Source organism: Alexandromys fortis, unplaced genomic scaffold, assembly GCF_014885135.2.
Source record: "Alexandromys fortis isolate MF-2015 unplaced genomic scaffold, M_Fortis_MF-2015_v1.1 scaffold_36, whole genome shotgun sequence".
Classification (NCBI taxonomy): domain Eukaryota; kingdom Metazoa; phylum Chordata; class Mammalia; order Rodentia; family Cricetidae; genus Alexandromys; species Alexandromys fortis.
This window is the reverse complement of record NW_026067915.1, coordinates 5190387-5215526: the sequence shown is the minus strand read 5'-3', so window position 1 is coordinate 5215526 and position 25140 is coordinate 5190387. Positions and strand designations below refer to the sequence as shown.

Here is a 25140-nt window from a genome sequence, read left to right as displayed (position 1 = left end):
GCTTAGAACTCATGGAGATTCACCTCCCTCCTGAGTGCTGAGATTACACATATCCACCACCACCACCACCGAGCTGTTTGTTTCTTTCTTTGTTGTCACTGTTGTTTTGAGACAGGATTCTCTCTGCATAACACAGGCTGTCTTGGAACTCAATATATAGACCAGGCTGGCCTCGAACTCACAGAGATCTGCCTGCTTCTGCCTCCCAAGTGCTGGGATTAAAGCTGTGCCGCCACCACACCTGGCTCCTCTGTGTTCTGGATTTTCATGTGTATATTTTTAGCTTCTTTGTGAACTGTAGCATCAGCCAGCCTCGTTTCAAAACGAGGTAACGTCTTAGTGGTAATTACACATTGAGCCAGGAGCTTTATGATAGCCTATGCGTTCACACATGCTAGTTAAGACTTGTACCAGGAGCCTCATGATAGGAGTGTGCTGTCTAATGCAAACTAGGTGATGACCCAGCCACTGTCCCCGTCCCTTATATCTCCCCTCACTCAGTCTCTATCTCCTTGATTCTATGATTACAAGCTCGTGTCACCAAGTGTGGCTTTTTACACGGGCACCAGGAATGAAGCTGTCCTCCCAGCCCCACGAATAGAATACTCTTTAACACTTATTTCTGTTTATTTGATAGAAGTCTGTTGAGATTAATATTGGCAAGGAATAGTCTTCCAGAAAAATTTATCCATCAAACTGTCTTCCAAAAGACCTTGAAATGGCTCCCAGCCTCACAGTCCGATAGCTGAACATGTATCTTGTTATGACAACATAGAACTGTCTAGTACATTGCCTGCACAAACAGATATAGCATTTATACACAAGAACACACACACACAGACACCTACTCCTATTTACCCCCATCTCATTTTTATAGTCAAGCCCATCCTTGCTCTTCTTGCCTCGAGACATTAATTTGCATGTGTTATACTTCACCCATTTCTAAAAGAGTCCAGGCAGAGTGCGTCCCTCAGCCCCCAGCACAAACCAGGAGCATGCGGCAGTAAGCTAGCATATATCTGCAGTTTGAGTGTACTCTGAAAGAGAAGCTCGCATCAAATATGTCAGTCACCATCATCATTGCCAGTGTCATTCGCTGCATCTTGCTGCAATAGATATCTAAATCTATGGATGACGAGAGGCCCTAGTTTTGAAATATTTTCCTTCTCTTTGTGTTCCAGAGCTTCATAGAAACCTTGCCATCGCTGTCAGGATTCCCTGGCCAGGATCTCTTTGGAATTTGGAGTAAGGTTTACGACCCTTTGTATTGTGAGGTAAAAGAACTTATCAAAGATTCATTTGCAATCTTATTTTGTGATTTGATATGTATATTGGATCAGATAAATTCATCCATCTTCTTTCTCTTTTTAAAAACGTACTGCTTTATATGGCCTCTGATATTGAAATATAACTCGAGCTGTTCTTATACAAGCTTGAAAATCTGTACTCCTCTCTTCTCCTTACTTACGTTTCTGCCCTTTAGAAAATTGCAAACAAAATTGCTTTTCTTCAAAACATTGCCGCTCATTCATTGTGCAGTCACGCTGGAATGCCAGGTTCCTGTCATTGGTTTTAATGAAAAAGGCAATGCTGTTATATATAAAAAGGGGAGAAAAATTGCCAGGTTCTGGATATTAAAACAAGTCAGACAACTATATGCTAGGCTGTCAGCCATGGCTTCTGAGGAAAGAACTCCCCTGTGTGGTGTGACGGAAATCATCTTGTAGCTCGATAAAGCCTTTTGTTCACTGGGCTCCATCTTCTGGCCAAAAGAAGTAATTTTTATTCCTGTGACTTGGGGCAGAATTCTGACCTCTGCAAGCCTCATGTCCACTTCTGACATGGAGTCCATCATGAGTGTGTGTGGCAGGAGCCACCTTCCGAGTTCTGTCTCGAAGAGAGATCACCCAGTTCGCCCATCTCCATGACAGTCAGCCCCCTCACCGTGCATTCACCCATATTTCCTCTTGATCTTCAGCATTTGTTTAAGGCTCCTCGTTTTAGTCCTGGCAATAGATCTTCAACTCCTCCTTTCTTCTCTTCTTCCTCCTCCTCCTTCTTCTCCTCGTCCTCTTTTCCTCCTCCTTCTCTTTTTCTTCTCTACATTTCCTGTTTGTTCATATGCTTGTTCTGGAGATTAAGACCAGGACACAGTCATAAAGCTACCCCCAAGCTTTGTCACTGAGTCCTACCCCAGCAACTGAGCTATTCTTTAATAAGGCCATGCCACCTGATGCAACTGTCACATCGCTTGCCTCTTCCTCCTGCATCCCTTTACTCTGCTCTTCTTAAAACCTCTTCTCTTTCTCTCCTTCTCCCTTCCTCTCTCTCCCTCTCCCCCACCCCACCTTCTCCCACTTTTGAAACTAGGGGGATCCTAATCAACTCTCCTGAATAGGTGAAAACATCTCCACAAGGTCTGTACCTTTACTAATTGCAGCTCGGTCAGACATTCAGCAAACACTTGCCAGTATTCACTGTGCATGAGGTACAGACGTTCCCCCAGCCAGGTTCATAGTAAACCTGCGAAGATTCCAGAAATACACGGATTTTTATAACTGGCCTAGTGTGAAAGTCCTGACTTTTAGGGAACATCACCTAGCCCTACACACCCCCTTTGCCTTTGTCCTAGAAAGAGACCACAGGGGAATGCCACTTGCTGCTTTGCCCCCTCCACTTACACTAAGTCAGCTTTCCTATACCCGCCAAGACCATCTGCTGGCACGGGGCTGCCCACAGTGGCTCCTCTGCCATCAATTACCAGTTAAGAAAATGCTCCACAGACCTGCCCAAGGCTAATTTGATAGGGGCCATTCCTCAACTGAGAGTCCCTCTCCCCAGGTGACTCTAGCTTGTGTCTAGCTGGCAACAACTAACTAGCACAGCCTCCCTCAAAGGTTCATTGCAATATTCCTAAACCTTTCTAAAAGGAATGAGGTGCATCCTTGTCCCTGAGACGGCATCCCTTTCTGTAACTGAGCCAGAGTTAAGCCTTAAAGCCTGTAGGGAGGGACAAATTAGTTTATTTTGCTCTTCTAACTGAAAACCATGGCTGGCGCTCACAAATTCTTAGAGAGAAATGGCAGGATCAGCAAGCTTGCCTGGCCTGAGTTGTTCTTACAGGACGAAGAGGAAACGGAAATCGGCCAAGGAAGTCCTAATCACAACTGTGCTCACGTCTCCCTTCTTTCCCGTTCCTGCAGAGTGTTCACAACTTCACCTTGCCCTCCTGGGCCACCGAGGATGCCATGACTAAGTTGAGAGAGTTATCAGAATTATCTCTGCTATCACTGTATGGGATTCACAAGCAGAAAGAAAAATCTAGACTCCAGGGAGGTGAGTGGGGTTTTTATATATATATATATAATGAAAAAAAAACTGTTGGCATTGCATTTGGACAGTCTGGGTCTGAGTTCCAGTCCTGCTACCCACCCCCTGGGTGACTTCACACGGACCACTCGAGCGTCTTACAGTTTCCAGTCTGCAAATCAGATATGAGGAGAGCACTGCTCATGAGGCCATGAATACTAAAATGAACGAACTTAAGTTTAAGGAGGCTGAGAAGAAACAGGAAGAAACCCTACACACCATCCATAAACACTGCATTGCCATAAGAGACTGACGTTGCCTACTCTGGGTGGAAATTTTTAATTCTGGGAATGAGAATTTGGAGCTAAAGTCAAATGTTCCTCTCCATTTCTTCCAGATGTAATAGTTAAGGATTTTTTGTATGCATTCCATGAGAATGGGCTGTGCCTAGCAGCTGCTAGGATGCACTACAAGTGTGAAGTTTGGCAAAAGTTGATACATTTTGCAAATATTTGACAGATACTGCAGTTGGCAAGTTTATATGACTTCTTCCACTGGTACTGAAAGATATCAAGATATTTATCAGTGACCCCCACTTCATGGTTAGGATTGGCACTTTGTAGTCTTTGACACCCTCCCATCCCAGAGGCAAGGCAGAAAGAGGAATGCTAGGTCCTTGCAATTAGGATAGGGAAGGAGAAGAAAGAAGCCAGGATGGGAGAGATACTGGGGCCTGCAAGGAGATCCATGTAAGCGGGCCAAAACGTGAAACAGGGAGAGTCAGGCGCAGGTGTGCCTAATGTAGTCACCAGCACCGAGGGGAACAAGAGAAGGCCCAGCTGTGTTAACAGTGGACACGGTGAAGAAAGTTTGTCCGTCTGACATGCTGGAAACAATCTGAGGACTGTAGTACAACTACATCAGGATTTCAGCCACTAGGAGATGGTCACACTTGATCAAGACAAGTCACTTAAAGAATGCACAGAGAAGAAGTGCTCTGGAAACCAGACCAGACTTGGAGGACCTGGGCCAGTTCAGGAAATAGATAACTATTTAAAGCATTTAAATCATTGGCCAGAAGAGGCGACGGCAGCTAGAAAAGTCAGGCTACATGTCATCTGTCACCAGGAGAACAGTGGACAAGGGATGAAATCGGGCTGGTCAGGAGCAAACTTGCATGAGACGAATAAAGTAGTTTGGGACTGACGATTTAGGACAATGGTCATTAAGAATCTCGGGGTGTTATTTAGCTGCTGTGGCAGAAGACCCAGTCGCATGGCACAGATGCATACCGAATGAAAATGTTCGAGCCTTCCCTCTACACGGATGCAAACACAGCAGGCCCCAGCCTTCTAGGAAAAGCAGTGCATCACAGAAAGGAGTCTTAGATGGAACCTGATATATTGAGAAAATACTAGGATACAGAAGTATGGAAGACGCTCCATCCTGCATGTTTCACAGCAAAGGATGCAGAGGACCTCATGGGCCATACAAGCAGCAGGCCTCACTTCTGGTCCAGCAGACACCAACAGTATGTTTCAGCCCCAAGCCCCTTCAGAAGGTGAAGGTGGAATCCTAGATTCGTTCCTCCAGCCACATCAACGGTGGGTCCAGGAATGTTCTGTTCAGAGTACAGCGGGAAGCATCAGCAGACCCAGCAGTGGCTAGGGGACTCTCAGACCCCGCCCAGTACCTACAGAGCGAAAATATGCATTTTAATGAAATCTCTATGTGCTTTATATCAGAACTCTAATGCTAGCTGTCAGGACTTGTTTATAGGACTAGAAATAGGGTTCATTCTAGTGGGCTAATAGAGAATTGCACCAGAAGGAAGCCACTTCCTCTCTGATGGTATGAGTTCTCAATTTGAAGAGAGGGTTAAACTAGATTCTCTACAGAATAGTCCTTCTTATGAGATGTCTGGCCTTAGATTAAAAAGACCAGCCTGACATGTTTTATGGGGCAAGTCCATTGCCCTTAACTAGCCAGAAAACTGCTCCCCGAATGGAGTTTTCTGCTATTGAGTGTTGTTATTGTTTGGGGATAGGATCTCATTGTGTGTAGCTCTGGGTATCCTTGAAGTCCGTAGGTAGACTGGACTAGCCTTGAACATCTGCCTGCCTCTGCCTGCCAAGTGCTGGGATTAAAGGCGTGCGCCACCATGCCCAGCTTCCTGCATGGTTTTGACAAAGCACTGTCTTAGCTTGTTGTTCTGACCTGGCTAGGTGAGAGAGACTCGTCAATCACGTGGCGACTGAATGATAAAACAGACACAATCCTGTAGAAAGCATCCATTGCCTCCATGGCACAGCAACACAGGAACACCTGGATGGTGGCCGGTGTTCCCTAACCATTGCTGGAACTTCTGTCTTGCACTTGGTTTTGTGGATGGCAGTGCGTAGCAATATGTACCCACACAAACTCAATAAACCCCCAAGTCTGGTTCAGGAACATTTGTCTCTTCTCGCCATAGACTAGGGACTGGCAAATAACTGTCTAGAGGCTGAATTCAGCCTGACACCTGATTTTGTAAATGAAGTTTCTGTTATGTTCCATTTAACCAGCTTTTAATGAAAGATGGATACAATATTAGTCTATGCCTGCATCTTCTCCATTGCTTCTTCTTTGTGGTAGCCCTTTTCTTCTACTTGGCAAAGTCTGGCTTCCTGTTCCAGGATTGTTTTGAGGCCTTTGTATTGTGTTAGCCTGATGCTAAGCACCATGCTGAGGTGAACGCCATGTGGACACCTGTGCATCTAGCTTTCCCCACTGCACAAGTCTTCCTTCCTGAAAACCTGTCCTGCTGTGTCGACCTCCCGACCTTTATAGCATTCTTGTACAAGACGAACATCAGCATCCTTTGGATGGACATAGATGGAGCATGACACTTCTGCCTAGCCCTTTGGAAGAAGGGCAGTTGGTGTTCATCTGAATGGAAAAGACACTTTGAAGTTAGAAGTCGCAAAGGGATTGGTGACTGATGTCTCAGAAATGGCTACAAAGGGGGTTCTACTAAGGTCTTTTCAAAACAGCCACACTCATATATTCTGTTCTGCCTTTGCACCTTCAAAGAGGTACTTCCCTAGTACCACTATAAAACTGGGTGGTGGCTGCAAACCTATGCCTCACAAAATCTAAAATATTTACTATCTGAGCTTGTACAGAACAAATAAATTTACTAGTCTTTGCTGCATGGGGCCCACTCAACTTTCTTTTCTAAGCTGTGTAAGTCATATGTGCCGCTGAGTTCCAGCTTGCACAAGACCTAATCACACTGTCTGGCATGAAGCAGATTATGTGGCAAAATAGATTTTTGCCTGGCCTGTTAACTCACGACAGACAGAACTCTTGGTTGTGGTTAGACAAGAAGCCCGCAAGCATTATATAAATCTATGTGTGATTTATCTCTCTTGTTGGTTTTGTCTCCTGTAAGGTGTCCTGGTCGGTGAAATCCTCAAGAACATGAAGACTGCAACTCAGTCACAGAAGTACAGAAAATTTGTCATGTATTCTGCAGTAAGTGCCTCAGTGTTCACTTAGCATAGACATGTTCAAGTGTATGACATCATCATCTTCATATCTCCATCCCCCAGAGAATGATAGAAGCCTGCACAAAGCTTCTGGAATGAAATACATCATTCCACCCTTGAGGAATTTACAATGTAATACTAATACCAGCAGCAAGACAGGCATACAACAAACATGATACCAGACGATACAACATGAAATCCAGCAGAAGAAAGTATCTTTGCACCTTCAAAGAGGCAGCCAGCCATCTTTCTGCTGCAGGGCATGGGAAAAAGATGCATTGGGTATCCTGAAGTAGGAAGCCCGCTGAGTCATTAAGAGAAAGGGTGGGGGGTAGTATGGCTCCTCATTGTCGTGAAGGCTCATGAAAAAAACTGCTAAAACAGTGAACAGCTAGAAACACTTTTGTGGAAACTCTGGTATAGAATTAACAGATAACTGGTCTACCTGCTATAGAACCCTGCAGTTACATACAACTGTTTACATTTAAATCAGTTCTAATTAAATAGAACAAAACCTCAGGCTGAATATGATAGTTCATGCATGTAATCTCAGCATTTACCTAGAAGACTGGGACAGGAAGATTGCTGTGAGGCCAAGCCAAGTCTGGACTGGATAGAGCAGGAGTTCTCAACCTGTGGGTCGCAACTCTCCTTTGAGGGTTGAATGACCCTTTCACAGGGGTCACATATCAGATATTCTGCATATCAGATATCTACATTATGATTCATAACAGTAGCAAAATTACAGTTATGAAGTAATAATGAAATAATTTATGGTTGGGGGTCACCACAACATGAGGAACTGTATTAAAGGGTTTCAGCATTAGGAAGGTTGAGAACCAGTGACATAGAGAACTCCAAAATAGTCTGGCCATACAGTGAAACCCTATCTCAAAAAGGGGGGAGAAGAGGATCAGGAAAAAAGAAAAGGAAGAAGCAAAAAAAGCTTAAGTGTCTCGATTGCACTTTCCACATTTACACTGTTCATGCACCCATGCAGCCATGCAACCATGCAGCCAGCATCTCCTAAACTGGACAGCATAGATGCAGGGCCTTCTCATCATTGCCATTTTGTTAGGCAACCTGCAAACAGTGCAGACTGTCTGAGATAGAAGGCTCTGCAAGGCCATCTTGTCCTGTGTGCCTGTTGTGGTAAAATGTGTGAAAAGCCCCCAAAGATGCTCACACAGGAAAGACAGGACCAGGGAGGTGAAACAGGGGCATCGCTCCAGGAACACGTCCTCCTGAAGACGAGGGAGAAGCTGGGAACAGGATGTAGTATAGAATACTGGTCTATATTGAGGGGAAATGGGGTGCAACGTAAAACTGGGGTGGCAACAGGAGAGGAAAGGGTTAGCTTAGTCGTGAGGAAGCTGGAGAAAGGGGAAGAAATGCCCGAAGACAGGGGGGTTGTTACCTGCATGCACTCGAAATAGGAAGGACTAGAGAAACAGCCCAGGGAGGAAGGTAAGGGGAGTGCTTCTGAGAGGGAAGTGAGCCTGGGGTCAGACGGTGCTGTCCGTCTCTTAAAGTTTCTAAATGAAGTTCCAGTCCTGACTTGTGTGAATTCTGGAAAGTCTCAGATTTAACTAGATCGCTTCTAACTTCTTTTGAATGTTTATTTATTTATTTATTTATTTATTTATTTATTTATTTATTTATTATGTATACAACAGTCTGTCTGTATGCCTGAAGGCCAGAAGAGGGCGCCAGACCTCTTTACAGATGGTTGTGAGCCACCATGTGGTTGCTGGGAATTGAACTCTAACTTCTTTTGAATACGTGTGCCCTGTCATTCAGTTTAGGCATCCAGATATATGCAACAAATACCTGTGTGTGTGCGTGCATGTGTGTGTGTGTGTGTGTGTGTTTTCCCCAGTACATGGTATTGAACCCAGGGGTTTGTGCTCTCTACCAACTGAGGTATAGCCCCAGCCCCAGGCAGTCAAATGTCCTCCCATTTTATACAAATGGAGATTAAACAGTTTATCCATGCCAAGAGGGGGATTAAAAACCACTCTGAGGTAAAGAACTACTACATTAATCGTTTAATATTTTAATCTTACACTCCCCACTCCCTTACATCTTTAACCTCCCTAAACATCCTTGGCATCAGATACTCTCCTATAACTTTAAAAATCAAAGATGTTGCAAATCTGTGGGAAATGCAACTTAGCATTCATGTGTTCCAGAATTTTTTAAATGTGTTGAAAACCAGTATAGCATGCAGAAGGGAAGGAGGCCCACTATGGGCATGGGACTTAACATCAGGAGATTTGCTTCACATTTATCCTATTTGATGACTATATGAAATTAAGCAGGGTACCTAATTTCTTGGATATCAATTTCTTCATCTTTTAGATGAAAACAATCTATGAGTAAATCTTACTGCCCAGACACACCAGAGAAACATGTTCCTCTTCTTACATATTAAGTCAGTGAGAATATGGAGGGATCAGGAACCACCGCTGTATCTTACACTTGCTGAAGTTTGTTACCTGTGAAGCAAACAACAAAATGATTCGTTTCCTATCTCCGTAGCACGACACTACTGTGAGTGGCCTGCAGATGGCGCTAGATGTTTATAATGGACTTCTACCTCCCTATGCGTCTTGCCACATCATGGAATTGTACCAAGAAAAGGGGTAAGCGGCTGCTCTGATGTTACTACTTTGGGCTTGTTGGTTTGTGTTTGAGACAGGATCCTACTAAGTAGCCTTGGATGCTGTGGAACTCATTATGCAAACCAGGCTGCCTGAAACTCATAGAGATTTTTTAAAATTTATTAATTCTTTGAGAATCCATGCATACATTTAATGTATTTTAAACATATTCACCTCCATCCTTCCCTGAACCACTCCTGGATCCTCCTCACTCACCACCCCCTCCACCCCATCCCCCACACACTTTCCCAACTCCATGTCCTTTATATGTTACCCTACTAAGTCCAATTTGTGATGCTCATATATTCGTGGAGAATGGCCAACCTTCCAGGACCCTCTAAAGTAAGCCAGCTATTCCTCTTCTGACCAGCCCTCGATAGCTCCTCAGCTGGGAGTCTGATTTGTTTGTTTAGACAGAGTTTTATTATGTGCATGGGGTCAGTCTTGCACTCGCTTTATAACAGAAGCTGGTCTTGATCCCGCTCCCAGGCGCTGGAGCTGCTGCAATGGGCTACTATGTCAGCCTGCTATTTGTTGTTGTTGTTGGCTTCATGCCCACTGTGTCAGCCTCCGTTTGGTTTCATAGTCAGAGGGAAGGGTTGGGGATAACAGGGCTTTGGCTCTTTCTATTGCATGAGCCTTTTATTGGGAAATATTGTGCACGTATTAGAATGATTGGGAGAACCATCCAAAGTAGAGGAAATGACATTTTTTTTAATGAAGGCAGTAAAAAAAGAAGGCAGACATTACATTTTTTTTTCCTTGGGGAAAAAACTCTCTGGTACAAGACACCAAGAGGGAAATAAGGAAGCCTGATGCTTATGTAAAATATCTTTCAGTTAAACAGCCCAACCTGTCACACCGCTCCTGGTGACTCATATCCAGCATCCGGTGTCTTAAAGTCAACTGCTGAGCAGTGTTTACCCCGATATGACCTGGTGTGACCCTCACTGATGACTAGTTTGACCCCTGAAAGAAAAAGAGGACAAAGAAAATCAGGCCAGAGGTTTAAATGGTCTGGTTTATCTGGAACCGGAGGTCTTCAGGGGTGAAGAGTTTTGCTTTTCAAGTGGGAGATCTCTGGGAAAATCAGAAAAAAAATATAGACAAATATATTAGTTACCTTATTTTTGCTTTGGTAAAATACCATGACCAAGGAAACTTCTAGAAGGAAGGGCTTATTGAAGGCCCACATTGCCAGAGAGATAAGAGTCCATCACCGTCATGGCAGAGAGCATCGTAGCAGGCAGGCTGGCTGGCATGGACCTGGAGCAGCAGCTGAGAGCTGACATCTCACTCCGCAAACAGGAAGCAGAGAACTAGTTCTTTTTTTTTTTTAAATATTTATTTATTATGTATACAATATTCTGTCCATGTGTATGCCTGCAGGCTAGAAGAGGGCACCAGACCCCATTATAGATGGTTGTGAGCCACCATGTGGTTGCTGGGAATTGAACTCAGGACCTTTGGAATAGGAGGCGATGCTCTTAACCTCTGAGCCATCTCTCCAGCCCCGGGAACTAGTTCTTAAAATGGCACAAGGGTCTCTGTGGAGCAATGGACAGATGTTGATAAGCATTTGTTTAAAAATCTGTTGAAATTATTATTAGTGCCGGGCGGTGGTGGCGCACGCCTTTAATCCAAGCACTTGGGAGGCAAAGGCAGGCAGATCTCTGTGAGTTCAAGGCCAGCCTGGTCTACAAGAGCTAGTTCCAGGACAGGCTCCAAAACCACAGAGAAACCCTGTCTCAAATAACCAAAAAAAAAAATATTATTATTATTAGCTTCTCACTGTAAGCATTCCTTCTGATGTTCATTCACCACTAGGCAAAATGTTGAGGGATGGGGCAATTTAACTCCTTAATTGGTGGCTGTTGTACTCTCCCTTGCTACCCTGGCAGCCTTGAGCAAGAAAACTGTCAAACAGCTACCGTGCTGGACTACCGTTATGCCAGTATGGGCCGGTATGAACACCCTATGAATAACATCCTATGAACGCCTTCGATGCTCCGGAGGTGCAGTGCCAGCAAAGATTGTTTCATAGAGTCTATATCAGACATTTTGCTAACACAAGGCTTGGTGAACTCTAGATGGCTCTGTAACTATTCCAAACTAGGTCAACGGCAGAGCACTTCCGCTGGTGGCGTGGCAGAGTGACTGTTCTAACTGGTGCTGGCAGGGCAAAACTAGCTGATGAAACACGTACGCTCATTTGTTGTTGTTTCAAGACAGGGTTTCTCTGTAGCTTTGAAGGCTGTCCTGGAACTGGCTCTGTAGACCAGGCTAGCTTCGAACTCACAGAAGTCCATCTATCTCTGCCTCCCAAATGCTGAGATTAAAGGCATGTGCTACCACTACCCAGCTAAACTCTCATTTTTACATGAGGTTTGTGCTCTGATTGGTGCAAATCCAAGCCTTCATCTGCATATCATATGCTGTGATTGGCCCATGGACCTCTCGTGATATATTTGCGGGCTGTTCAGAGTCTCTTAGCAGGGAGCCACTATAAGAAAGGATAACAGCACCAATACTTCATCCTCCATGCCTTCATTGCTCACAAAGAGAGTGGGCCCTGCACAGTCAGGAGAAGGTAGACACTCTTTCCTGAACCTCTAACTGAGCACCAGTCATGAAAAAGTGAACCTAAAATGTCAACTTGGCTACCCTTGTTTTCAAACACCTAATATCAATGGAGACAAGAGTTCACAGTGGAAACTAGCAAGCAAATCAGAGCATGGCAGTAAGAGGCCCGGAACAAGAAATGCTCTTCCAATAAGACAAAGCCCGAAAGAATACCTGAGAGCAGAGGAAAAAGAAAGGAGCGAACGAGAAGCATTGAAGGGCCAGACCAGAAGGGAGACCCCGCACCTAGTAGACCCCACATTTCCCGACCCCTCTAGAAATCAGTAAGACTTTATCCACTTCTATATTTGCCATTAACAGGAAACTGGTAAACAAAATTTTCCCTGTTTACAAAGATCAAAAGCCTCCTCACCCAGAGATCAAATGGGAACAAGAGAGATGGACACACCTCTCCTTCCTTATCCCCTGGGCCGACCTTGTCCCCTTAGAGCAGTGGTTCTCAACCTTCCTAATGTTGTGACCCTTTAATATAGTTCCTCACGTCATGTTGGCCCCCAACCATAAAATTATTTTCATTACTACTTCATAGCTGTGATTTTTCTACTGTCACAAGCTATAATGAAATATTTGTGTTTTCTGATGGTCTTGGGGGCCCCTGTGAAAGGGGTTGTTCGACACCCAAAGGGGGTCTCAACTCATAGGTTGAGAAACGCTGTATTAAGACGAAGCCTCTGACTTTTTGCTTAGGACCCTATCTGTGGCCAGTTTAATATGAGAGCTAAGAAATTAGGACAGCCCAATCACTCAGTAAAAAGTGAAGGAAGCTACACCAAGGATTAAGTGTCCGTTTTCAATAGGAACCAGGGGTACTCATAAAAAATAAATACAATTAAAAAATAACAACAACCAGCTAACAAGAGGTCTCTGCAGTTAAGAGTAGTGCAGCTCTTACAGAAGACCCGAGTTTGGGTCTCAGCGCCCACGTCAGGCAGCCCACAGCTGCCTATAATTCCAGCTCCAGGAGATCCGAGCCCTCTTTCCCCCGTGGGTACCCACAAAACACATGGCATACACTCATGGGCATACATACATATAAAAATAAAACGTCTTTAAAAAAAATAGTAGATCTTCATTCTTACTCAAAGTCACACCCAGCTCTGCTAATGATCTCTGATGAAGGATGTTGTCCCCCACTCTCCATGCCTGGCTTACCTAACAAACCAGCCTTCCCCATTCCGCTGGTCCTTAGGGAAGGGCGACAGTAGGGTGGGAAGAAATTCACGGGACAGTTTAGCATCGCGGAGCTAACAGTGCTGTCCTCTGCCTGTCCACCAGGGGGCACTTCGTGGAGATGTACTATCGGAATGAGACCCAGCACGAGCTCTACCCACTCACACTGCCTGGCTGCACCCACAGCTGCCCTCTGGAGAAGTTTACAGAGCTAGTGGATCCCGTGATCCCCCAGGACTGGTCCACGGAGTGTATGGGCACAAGCAATCACCAAGGTACTAAGGGCGCTTCGGCTTAGTGAGCTTGCAGAGCTCAGCAAGAAGTTCAGGGTGCTTTCTCAAGCAACCGGGGTTTCCAGAAAGTTCTTTGACCATTTATTCCCCAGCTTGGATGGAAATGAGTTTGGGTTGATAACTGTATATTTTAGGAATCTCTCACTTCGAGCAACTCCTACCTCTCTATCTCAATGCTTAACTTGGTTGGTCTTTCTTTCAGTGTTGCTGTAAAGAAAACCAGGTCCCAGTATAATCGGGAATAAGAGCTAGGTCAAGGTTGTGGGGCTGCCATGGCGCCGTGATTAGCCCAAGAACTCTCCTGTTGAAGGGCTCCCAGGTTCTGCTTGAGCAGGATCGAATAAGGCTGCACTGAAAATGTTTGAAGTGAAACAGGTTTCAAACAAAGCCCACAAGTTAGTGTACAAACAAGAAAAAGAAGACACCAACCCTAGGCTAATGGACAAAGGACGAATTTACCCGACAACGGCATTTACCGGTCACTGCCTTCTCTCAAAGAAAGGCAAAATGATGAGACAAGAGAGACACCTGGAGAAGTTTTTCATACCCGGCCTCGCATGATCGGATTTTATATGCATGTTAAAACACTTTGAGTAGCAGAACTAAAAGATAAAAACCTCTTTGTGTCCATTCATGCTCCTTTCAAAGAAACTAAAAGCCAAACTTTCCAGAAAGCTCCATATATGGTATCCATACAGCAGCTCCTGGAAGGCACTTTGTAGCCGATAAAAAAAAAAAAAAAAAAAAAAAAAAAAAAAAAAAAAAAAAAAAAAAAAAAAAAAAAAAAAAAAAAAAAAAACCTGACAAGAACAAGAAACTCAGAAGCAGCACCTCAGAGGTAAGGACGCTTCGCCAAATGCCTCTCGATACTCCAGCGCTAAGAGATGCAGAATCTAAAGCCGATTCATAAGAGGAGATATGAGGACACGCACACAGACACACACGCATGCACCCAGGAATGCATGCACACATGCATGCACACACAGATGCCACTGAAACAAAATGAGAATATTCTAGATGCCTCCAAGTCCAAAACTTATCAGAACATTGAGTGTAGCTGCAAAATCTGCTCAGAGGACAAATGGAATGTTCTAGGTTCTGATTCTGGTACCTTCCGAAGCCCTAAGTGAAGTACTTGGTCTACCGCCACTGCTCCTGATGCAAGAAGGTGTTGTTGTCTGGAGGACGCTCTTTAGAGTCTTGATTGGCCACGCAGCAGAACAGAATTTATTTCTAAGGTGGATAAAGTTAAGATGACTGCTGGAGGTGGCCCCCACCGGAAGCCAGAACCTACATCACGGCCACCCTCTCTCAAGTTGCTTATGGAATGAATAACCCAAGACATGGGTTGACAAGTTGTTTTAAGATACTTTCCCCCATGTAAATACATGCTGTTGGGGCCGTGCACCATCTACACTTTGTGAATGTCTTCCAGTGGTGAGGCAGGTGAAAACTGGCAAATAAAGTCTTTATTATTAGGACATCCAAAGGAAGCACTTTTGTAGTGAACTTTGAAAAACTTGTGTGTGTATATTTCATTAGAATACAATTCCTGCGGGCATATGTAAGGGCTTTTTCCCTGGGGGAGGGTTGTTCTAATATAACAGAAGTGACTGTATTATATATAAGATTATTCAGCTGATTTAAATTCATTTTCACATTAAAAACATAGTTTGAATTCCTTGAGATAAAGAGTAAGCAGTCTATCTAGCTCTACCTCATCTGCTCAAGATAGAACTTGACAAGAAGACATCCTTAGACCTTAGAAAGTTTACAGTGTAGTATAGAAATGGTATGTCCTACTCAGAACAAGGGCATGTTTTGCAACTTATATATTTATTGTATATATATATATGTATATATTATAAGATAATAATTATAAGTTTGTAAGAAATATCAGCTCCACAAAGCAAGAATTTTATCTGTTGTGTCCTCAGTACCTCAGAGCTGGTAGGGTGCATTGTTTGGTGCTCAATAAATGTTTTCTCGCTGGTGTATAATTAGTCATCTTTCCTCCTCAGCCCCCTTCTTATCTTGATGAGACACAATAGCCAGCAGCCTGGAAGTCGCGTTTAGCCCACTCTGTGCCTTATCCCCCAGCCAGTTTGTCTCCTCCTCTTTCTGCACCTATCTGCAGCATGTCTTTGGACCCTCCCCCTCACAACAGCACCCTGGGCCATTCCATACCCCAGGGAAGAGAAATAGGAGTGAGCCACAGGGCATTTTAACCATAAGAAAATCCAGTGGCTACCGTGTGGCAGCATCCCATGTAGATTCAAGGGTGAAATCTCTGTGATTCTTCCTGGCACTGACTTCCACAACATCTCTTTGGTAGCTTGAAGTTGGCCACAGCTGCCCATCACAGAAATCAGCAAGTGACACAAACCAGGGGGTTGCTTCAGATTCAAGTCGCCAGCACCCTGTTGATTTTAATTAGCAGGAAGCTTTTCAGGAGTCTATGAGACAAGGTGGCCACCAATAAAATAAACTTTATATTTGAACTCCCTAATGAAAAAGGACTAGATTACACCATTCAATAAAGTCTCAATAAGTGATATAGAGGTGGCAGGCCAAAGTGGAGACATTCCCGATACAGGAAATGACCACTGGGGTTGAGTGCCCTCTTGCCTTAGTACAGGTACTGTACAGTACAAGATAAACAAGGCAGGGGGTAAGGGTTGTGAATATCATTTCAATGGAACCACCAAATTTAGTACATAATTTAGCAAATAAAAAGGATAGGGGCTCAAGATCAATTGAACAAATAATTCTAACAGCTGAGTTATGATCTTGTGGGTGGAGGGTTAGGGGGTCAAGGGGTAAAATACAGAATATGTGTTCTAAGAAAGTCAATACCTAAAGCAATATAAAAGTTATATATAATATCCTACATGTATGACGTGCTGGCAACCCTGTAGTTGATGTTTGCAGACTGAATAATTGTTCAACCCTCCAGATTTAACCTGACTTCCTTAGGAACTCTAAGTTAGCTGGTCAGTAATAGGGGAGAAAAGCTAGGGATGAGTCGCAAATGGAACTGCTTAGTAAACACCCAATCACTGGCTATATTTGCAAACCCACATGCCAGCTGATCTGCGTCACTCGGCTTCTGTTTCTAGCACCGTCATAGTTAAGAGCCTTTGCTCCATGATGTCCCTCCCAGCACCATTCCTCCCTCAAGAATGAGGCCAACTGAGGAAAACACCTTGTTCTCACCCTGCCACCATTGTCTTTCGTGTCCCAGGCCGTATCTCATTCATCATTCAAGGTCTTGGCACTTGCAGTAGTACTTGGCAGGCAGTAGTTAAACCCCATATCTACTCCTGCACTCAGGGGAGGCCGCTGTGGCGCTCATAATGATAATCTAGCCTGTGCCCTGCCAACCAAACCAATACCCAGCCCTGGGGACAGGCAAGACAAGCAGGGAAAGAGTTTCGAAGCATGCCCCCGCCATATAGGAGCACCATGATGAAGGACATACAGGCAGCTCTGAGAACAGACTATAGAAGCAATTAACTGAATCGACGAGTCAGAGTTTTCTCCAATGGGGTAAGGTTCAGACAGGAGCCTGAGGGAGAAAAGGAGCCAGCCGGGTGAATGGAATGAAGCTGAGCAGGAAGAAAAATGTCCTAGACAAAGGGGAAAGACAAAGTATGGAGGCCAAAAAGCTAAAGACAGTATGGGGCATTTTAGGAAGAGGTAGGCATCGAGTGCTTCCTCAGTGAAAAATTTGGGGAAGAGGACTGAAGCTGCCATTGGCTTCTTGCTTTAGAAAGGCCCTGGCTTCAACAGCCAACATCAAACTAAATGGAGAGAAACTCCCAGCGATTCCACTGAAATCGGGAACAAGACAAGGTTGTCCACTTTCCCCATATCTAGTCAATATAGTTCTTGAGGTCCTAGATAGAGCAATAAGACACCAAAAGGAGATCAAGGGGATACAAATTGGAAAAGAAGAAGTCAAACTCTTATTGTTCGCTGATGATATGATAGTTTACATAAGCGACCCCAAAAATTCTACCAAGTACTTCTACAACTCATAAACACTTTCAGTAATGTAGCAGGATACAAGATAAACTCAAAAAAAAAAAATCAGTAGCCCTCCTTTACATAGATGGTAAAAGGGCTGAGAAAGAAATCAGAGAAACATCACCCTTCACAATAGCTACAATAGCATAAAATATCTTGGAGTAATTCTAATCAAACAAGTGGAGGACTTGTATGACAAAAACGTTAAATCTTTAAAGAAAGAAATTGAAGACATCAGAAGTGGAAAGATCTCCCATGCTCTTGGGTAGGCAGAATTTACATAGAAAAATGGCAATCTTACCAAAAGCAATCTACAGATTCAATGCAATGCTTAGCAAAATCCCAGCAAAATCCTTCACAGACCTCGAAAGAACAGTACTCAACTTCATATGGAAAAGCAAAAACCCAAGATAGCCAAAACAATATTGTACAATAAAAGAACTTCTGGAGGCATCACAATCCCTGACTTCAAACTCTACTACAGAGCTACAGTACTTAAAACAGCCCAGTATTGGTATAAGAACAGAAAGGTGGGCCAATGGAACCAAATCAAAGACCTGGATATTAATCCACACTCTTTCGAACACCTGACTTTTGACAAACAAGCAAAGAATATCAAATGGAAAAAAGAAAGCATATTTAACAAGTGGTGCTGGCATAACTGGATATCAACATGTAGAAGAATGAAAATAGACCCATAGCTATCACCATGCACAAAACTCAAGTCCAAATGGATCAAAGACCTCAACATAAAGCCAGCCACACTGAACCTTATAGAAGAGAAAGTGAGAAGTACACTTGAACGCATTGGCACAGGAGACCACTTTCTAAATATAACCCCAGCAGTACAGACACTGAGAGAAACAATAAATGGGACCTCCTGAAACTGAAAAGCTTCTGTAAAGCAAAGGACACAGTCAATAAGACAAAATAACAGCCTATAGGATGGGAAAAGATCTTCACTAACCCTCACATCAGACAGAGGTCTGATCTCCAAAATATACAAAGAACTCAAGAAATTTGTCATCAAAAGAATAAATAATCCAACAAAAAAATGTAGTACAGACCTAAACAGAGAACTCTCAACAGAGGAATCTAAAATGGCTGAAAAAACACTTAAGGAGATTCTATCTTACACCTGTAAGAATGGACAAGATCAAAAACACTGATGACAACTTATGCTGGAGAGGTTGTGGAGTAAAGGGAACACTTCTGCATTTCTGGTGGGAATGAAAGCTGGTACACCCACCTCCCTTTGGATGTCAGTGTGGTGATTTCCCAGAAAATTGGGAAACAACCTTCCTCAAGACCCACTAATACCACTTTTGGATATATATCCAAAGAATGCTCAATCGTGCCACAAGAACATGTGCTCAACTATGTTCATAGCAACTTTGTTTGTCACAGCCAGAACCTGGAAACAACCTAAATGTTACTGAAGAATGAATAAGGAAAATGTGGTACATTTACACATGGAGTACTACACAGCAGAAAAAGATAATGACATCTTGAATTTTGCTTGCAAATGGATAGAGCTAGAAAACATTATTTTGAGTGAGGTAACCCAGATACAGAAAGACAATTATCACATGTACTCACTCATAGGTGATTTTTAAACATAAAGCAAAGAAAATCAGCCTACAAACCACAATCCTAGAGAACTTAGACAACAAAGAGGCCACTAAGAGAGACTTACATAGATCTAATCTACATGGAAAGTAGAAAGCAGAAAAAGACAAGATCTCCTGAGTAAATTGGGAGCATGAGGACCTTGGGGGAGAGTTGAAGGGGAAAGGAGAGATGCTGGGAGGGGAGCAGAGAAAAATGTAGAGCTCAATAAAAATCAATAAAACAATAAAGAAGATTTAAAAAAAAGAAAAAAAGAAAGGCGTTGGCTTCAGCAAGAGACTGGATCTGATAAGAAGGAGGCTGAGGGCGTGGAGGGTAAGAGGCTACTACAGTGGACAAGCCTAGAATGAGAGAAAGAGACAGCTGGGGCGTAGTTCAGGAGGTAGAGTGTTAATGTGGCACACAGGAATACCTTGGCTGGATTCCCAGCACTGCAAAAATACCAGGTGTGACGGTGCACATCTGTAATCCCAGCAGTTGAGGGGTTGAGGCAGGAAGACCAGAATTCAAGGCCATTGGCTACCTATCCAGTTAAGGAAAGATTGTGTCAGGACATTTCTTTTAGCAGCTGTTGTGTGTTTCCATGGGACGGGGCTTCTTTTACAGCCCTGGCGTGGTTTTCAGACCCCTGCTCTTTGCAGTAAGGAACCAACGATCCCTGTCATTTCTCAGCTTCTAGAACATAACTCTGCCAAATTTCTAAAGTCTTCTATACTTCAATCAAGCATATAATTTTAAATTAAATTCTAAAAGTGTAAAGCTTCCCAGAGAGGCTGGTGTGGCGTGTGCCTGAAATCACAGCACTTGGAGAATGATCTTGAGTTCCAGGCAGATTTACCTCATTGAAGAGTGCTGGGCTAGCGTGTATAAGGTTCAACCCTCGGTACTGAAAGATGGGAGAGTAAAGAGAGAAGGGGTTGTCTTTCCTGGGGGGTTTTGTTTGTTGTTTGTTCTCTCAGGTCCCTTGCCCAGACTCTTTTGGATAGATTCCTTCCACCAACCCCTGAAATAATCACATCTCAAAAACCGGTAGCTGTGTCCTCATCCCATGCTCACCACGGGCCTGTCCCCGACATCTTCAACCCCCACTGTCGCATCTAAGTGAAAAATTACAGGCCTGTTTTTCCCAGCCACCTCTTGGCCACGTCTATCCGCAGAAGAGCTCGTCTCCATCCCATTTGAAAACAAAAGTCATTTCATCCTCTAGTCTGTACCAGCCCTGTCTGTGGTGCTCATCCCTAGCCACAGCACAAATCTGTGGGATCGGCTCAGCTGCATCTACCCTCGACCAGTGGTCTTTAGTCTGTCACCAACACTTTTCAACTCAACCCAGGATTGACCAGCATTCTACTTCCCTTATCTGTGTCCCTACGTCCACAACTCTAGTTCTGAGCCTTGGGTACCCGGCTCCCTACCCAACATACCTTGTCATCACCATCATGACATCACAGGTTATTTTTCCTAAACTCAGACAACAGCTCATCCCTCCTGAGCATTACTGGTCATTCCCAGGTGCTTCAGAACAAGACTAAACCAGAAACCCAAAAGTTGGACCTTAAGATACACATCAAGTCTTACCCACCCCAACTCCCATGCGCTACTCACTGTGTCCCAAATGTACCCTGTGCAACAATTTCTGTCTCACTGAAAATTCCATTCCTTATACAGGTCATCTCGCATCTCATAAGCTTTCCAATTTTTCCCTTTTGCAAATTCAATATACTCTGCTGGTTGCAGTTTTCTCTGTTTGAATGGCAACAGTAACACCTCCATTTCAGCATGGGTCACACTATCACATAACTGCCTATCTGGGTTTCTCAGGAGCAGAGCATATGGGGGTCTCAGTACCTCCCATAGCCTTCCTGGTACAGGCAGGAAAGTGTGGGGACGCTTATCCTATGGGACTGCTGTAATAGCATAGCCAAAGTTAATGGGTTAATTAAAAATTAAATTTCTAAATTCAGAAAACTAATCATGAAAATAGATTTACCTTTTCAGGAACTCACTATTATAGCCCAGGCTACTCAAGAGCTTAAAATCCTTCTATTTCAACATCCCAAATGGTGGGATTATAGGCACATGTCATCATTCCCAGCCCTGTGAAAATAGATTTTTTTCCCCGAGACAAGATAAAGATGATAGATAGATAGATAGATAGATAGATAGATAGATAGATAGATANAGATAGATAGATATAGAGAGATAGAAAGAGAGAGAGAGAGAGAGAGAGAGAGAGAGAGAGAGAGAGAGAGAAATCATTAGTGTTTGTCTCTCTTCTTTGTTTCCACCCAGTCTCTTTTTTCCTTCTTCAATTCTGTTCGGTTCTCTCTAGCTTTATTTTAGCTCCATCTACAGCTCTAATCAACTGTCTCTTGGGCTCTAAAGTTCCTAAAATTAGATTTTTTCATGGCACTAAGCAGCATCCTGGTCATGAAAAAAAAAACATTGAACTAAAAGTTGGCAGTTTATAAGTCATCATTTTTGGTGTATTTTTCAGGGGGTTGTTTTGTGTTTGGAACATGGTTTCATGTATCTCAGGCTGGCCTCAAATTCCCTATGTGATGGAAGAATGTCCTTGAGCTTCTGACCCTCCTGCCTCCTGAGGTATGGGTTTGTGGGTGTATCTCTACCGCCACCCAATTTATGTAGTACTGGGACTCAAACCCAGGCCTTTGATCATGCTAGGCAAGCACTCTACCAACTGAGCCACACCCTCCTTTAGGTCACTAATTTTATCAATAATATTCACTAACACATATGGGCCAGGTACTGATCTATGATCCATAAATACAAAGTTCCTGAAATGGATAGTCAGTTAGAAGAAACAAGAGACAAATGATAAATGTAATGAGTATTCTGAAAGATTCAGATCACAAGTTACTGTTGGCAGATGGTACATGAATGGGACTTTGAAAAGTGAAGACTTCATTGAAAAGATAAGACTTGAGCAAAGACAGGAAAGGCGTGTCCCATTAGGCTGGAAGAGTATTCCAGCAATGCTATCAGCTGAAGCGATAGCACCAAGCAGGGAGGCTAAGGGGCATTTGAAGAAAAGCTAGAAGGACAGTGTGACAAGAAGAGAGCCGTTATCAGGACCTCAGCTTCTGCTCTGATGGATATATCCACAGTAGACTTCCCCCGAAGGAGGAGAAGGACAAGATTTGACTTGTAAGCCTTTGGCGGCTGTGCTTAAAACAGATTGAGAAACAAGAAGCTGGGGATAGGCCAAGAGGCCATTCCAGTGGTCCTGGTAAATGGGACTAGCAGAACCAGGGTGGTTGCAGAGATGGGGAGAGCCATTGATTTCTAGATTTTTTTCCCCAATAGAACAGGTTTTCCTGACAGATCAGGTGTAGGCTATTTAGAAAATAAAGGAATCACAGAAGACTCATTTTCCCCCCTAAGTGAAGGGAGTTTTCATCATCCAAGGAAAGGGTGGCTATGAGAAAAACCAATCTGTAGGGAGGAGGCTTGGGTTTCAGTCCCCAGGACCGCATAAACCCAGTGTGATAGTGTACTCCTATAATCTCAGTACTTAGAAGGTGGAGACAGGAGGACCAGAAGATGTTCCTTGGCTATACAGCCAGTTTCTAGCTACCTGGACTGCATAAGATCTGGTCTCAAAACCAAAACAAAGATAGAATAATTATTTAAATGTATTACAATGGAGGGCATATAAATGTACTCTCTCTCTCTCTCTCTCTCTCTCTTTCTCTCTCTCTCTCTCTCTCTCTCTGCTGTATATCTTCACCCTTCACTCAAGGAAAATACATTACAGCTTCTCTTCACGAATCCAGTTTCCAGTATTACTACTACTGTATCTTTAACCATTATTGAGGAAATTAGGGTTACATGAACAGAGGCACTGAGATCCATGACAACTGCCCGGTAACCAAGGTGCTATGGTGTGATTGGTGGCAGCCAGGACATACAGCAGAGTCTTGCCAGACAAAGTCATCACTTCCATCATATCCCAGGTGGGAAGGAGTGGGACGGCGTGAGATACCATCCTGCTTCCCAGAGAGGCGCAGAATTTAAAACCCAGGAGTTGTTTATTTCTGGAATTTTCCACTTAATGTATTCACACAGTGGTTGACTGCCATGGGTAGCGGATATCACAGAACTTGAAGCCATAGGTAAGGGAGACTGCTACATACCAAGTACACATTGCTTATGTATCAAGCCTGAGGTGGAAGTCATTAGTGAACAGATGGATTTGAAATCGTGCGACTGATAAGATCCTCTGTTTCTAGGACAATAAAATTACCTGCTGAGCCTTTATCAAATGATCTACTTCTTCATTTCCTCCCTCTGCAACAAGGTTAGGCTAAATCAGTGATTTTCGTCTGCGCTCTTAGAGCGCTACTGTTCCGTAGATGAGACATCAGGACCAGCAATGTTTGCTTCCCATTGCCTCAGTCACCCCATGTTTGTACAATTAAAAGATGTGTGGCTGGCCATGGTAGCAGATGCCTTTACTCTCAGAACTCCCGAGGCAGAAGCAGGCAGAACTCTGAGGTCAAGGCCAGCCTGATCCACAGAGCAAGTTCCAGGGCTACAAAGAGAAACCCTGTCTGAAGCACCAACAACAGAGGTGTGCACTGAGAGATGGAGCAAGCTGGTATGGTATGTCAGCTTCAGTGAACAATGTGTGCCAGGGAGAGCAACTTTCTAATTTATTAGTTTCTCATCTGAAATATGACCTTGTGTATCTCCTCACGGCTGCTCACCATCATCTATCAAGAGATCTTTCTCAATAATTACAGATTCACACCACTCTGTGATTATCCAATAAATGTCCCCCAAACTCAACTTATGCTCAGTTTCTCCATAAAACATGCTTTTTTGAAAAATCAGTTTTAAAAGGCAGAATGGTTCCACTTATCTTAGTCAATTGCTCGAAGTGAGTTATTCAAATTTTCCACTGAGCTTCTGATAATTTAAACCATAGAAAAATGCATGAAATTCACTGAGGAATCTGAGCCCAGTCCATGGGGTGGGAGGAGGGAGGAAAGACGAAGGAGAGAAGAAAGAAAAAGTGGGATGAAGGAGAGAATTAGCATTATGAGAAGACCGTATCACTATGGTCTTCCATATCACTAGGATACCAGATACCAGGCAAATGCATGGTGCCAGCCTTGGAGGTGCTTGGTTGAGCCATGACTTATACATAGTAAAAGTGGACGACAAATGTTCACAGAAAATAATCTAGATGTACTTCTACATTTATCTTGTCTGGATTCTTCCATTTTAGATTAGGAAATTAAAATTTAAGGCCAAAAGCCAGTATGCTGTCACCTCCCGCCCCCACCGCCCCCTACCCCAGTCCATGGGGGGGAGGAAGGGAAGAAGGAGGAGAGAAGGAAGGAAAAGAGGGAGGAAGGAGAGAAGTCACATTATGAGAAAACCTTAGACACTTCTCTCAGTTACCTTCCCTCTGCAGTGGAGAGCTGAGGCCAAATGTCAAAGGTCATGCTGAAACTAGAACTTAAGTCCCCTCCTGACTCTGAGTTCTGTGTTCTATCCAACACTCTCTACTGAATCCAAGGCTGCTTCAGACATGCCTCTAGAATTTACCATCGAGGCAGGAAAGCTAGACATGATGGCGCACACTTGTAATCCCAGTACTTGGGAGGTTGAGGCAGGAGGATCAAGAGTGCAAGCTAGCTAGCTCATCCTTGGCAACATAGCAAGTACAAGGTCCCTCTGGACTGTGTGAGACTCTGTCTCACACAGCAAAAAAAGTAGAAGGACAAAAGCAAAAGTTTTGTGAAAACTATATTGCTGACACAAAATAAAATATCTTTTTAAGTTTTAAATTAAGGCAAAAAGTCAACAACGATATGCGATTTTCATCTGCTTTTTAGGGCTTTC

General features: G+C 43.7%; 1 protein-coding gene across 2 annotated transcripts in view; it reads left to right on the top strand.

The window, feature by feature from the left end:
• The window catches only part of Acp3 (acid phosphatase 3), a 59736-nt gene that overhangs the window by 29946 nt on the left and 4650 nt on the right, over positions 1 to 25140 (top strand). Inside the window, exons 7-12 of one of the 2 annotated variants that reach the window (XM_050139580.1) lie at positions 1182 to 1274; positions 3204 to 3336; positions 6743 to 6825; positions 9381 to 9484; positions 13421 to 13590; positions 13811 to 16295. In XM_050139580.1, coding sequence (XP_049995537.1) covers positions 1182 to 1274; positions 3204 to 3336; positions 6743 to 6825; positions 9381 to 9484; positions 13421 to 13590; positions 13811 to 13821 — 594 coding nt within the window. In that variant the 3' untranslated portion in view covers positions 13822 to 16295. Of the gene's footprint in view, positions 1 to 1181; positions 1275 to 3203; positions 3337 to 6742; positions 6826 to 9380; positions 9485 to 13420; positions 13591 to 13810; positions 16296 to 25140 lie in introns of those variants that run through there. The other variant, XM_050139579.1, reaches the window with a different exon arrangement.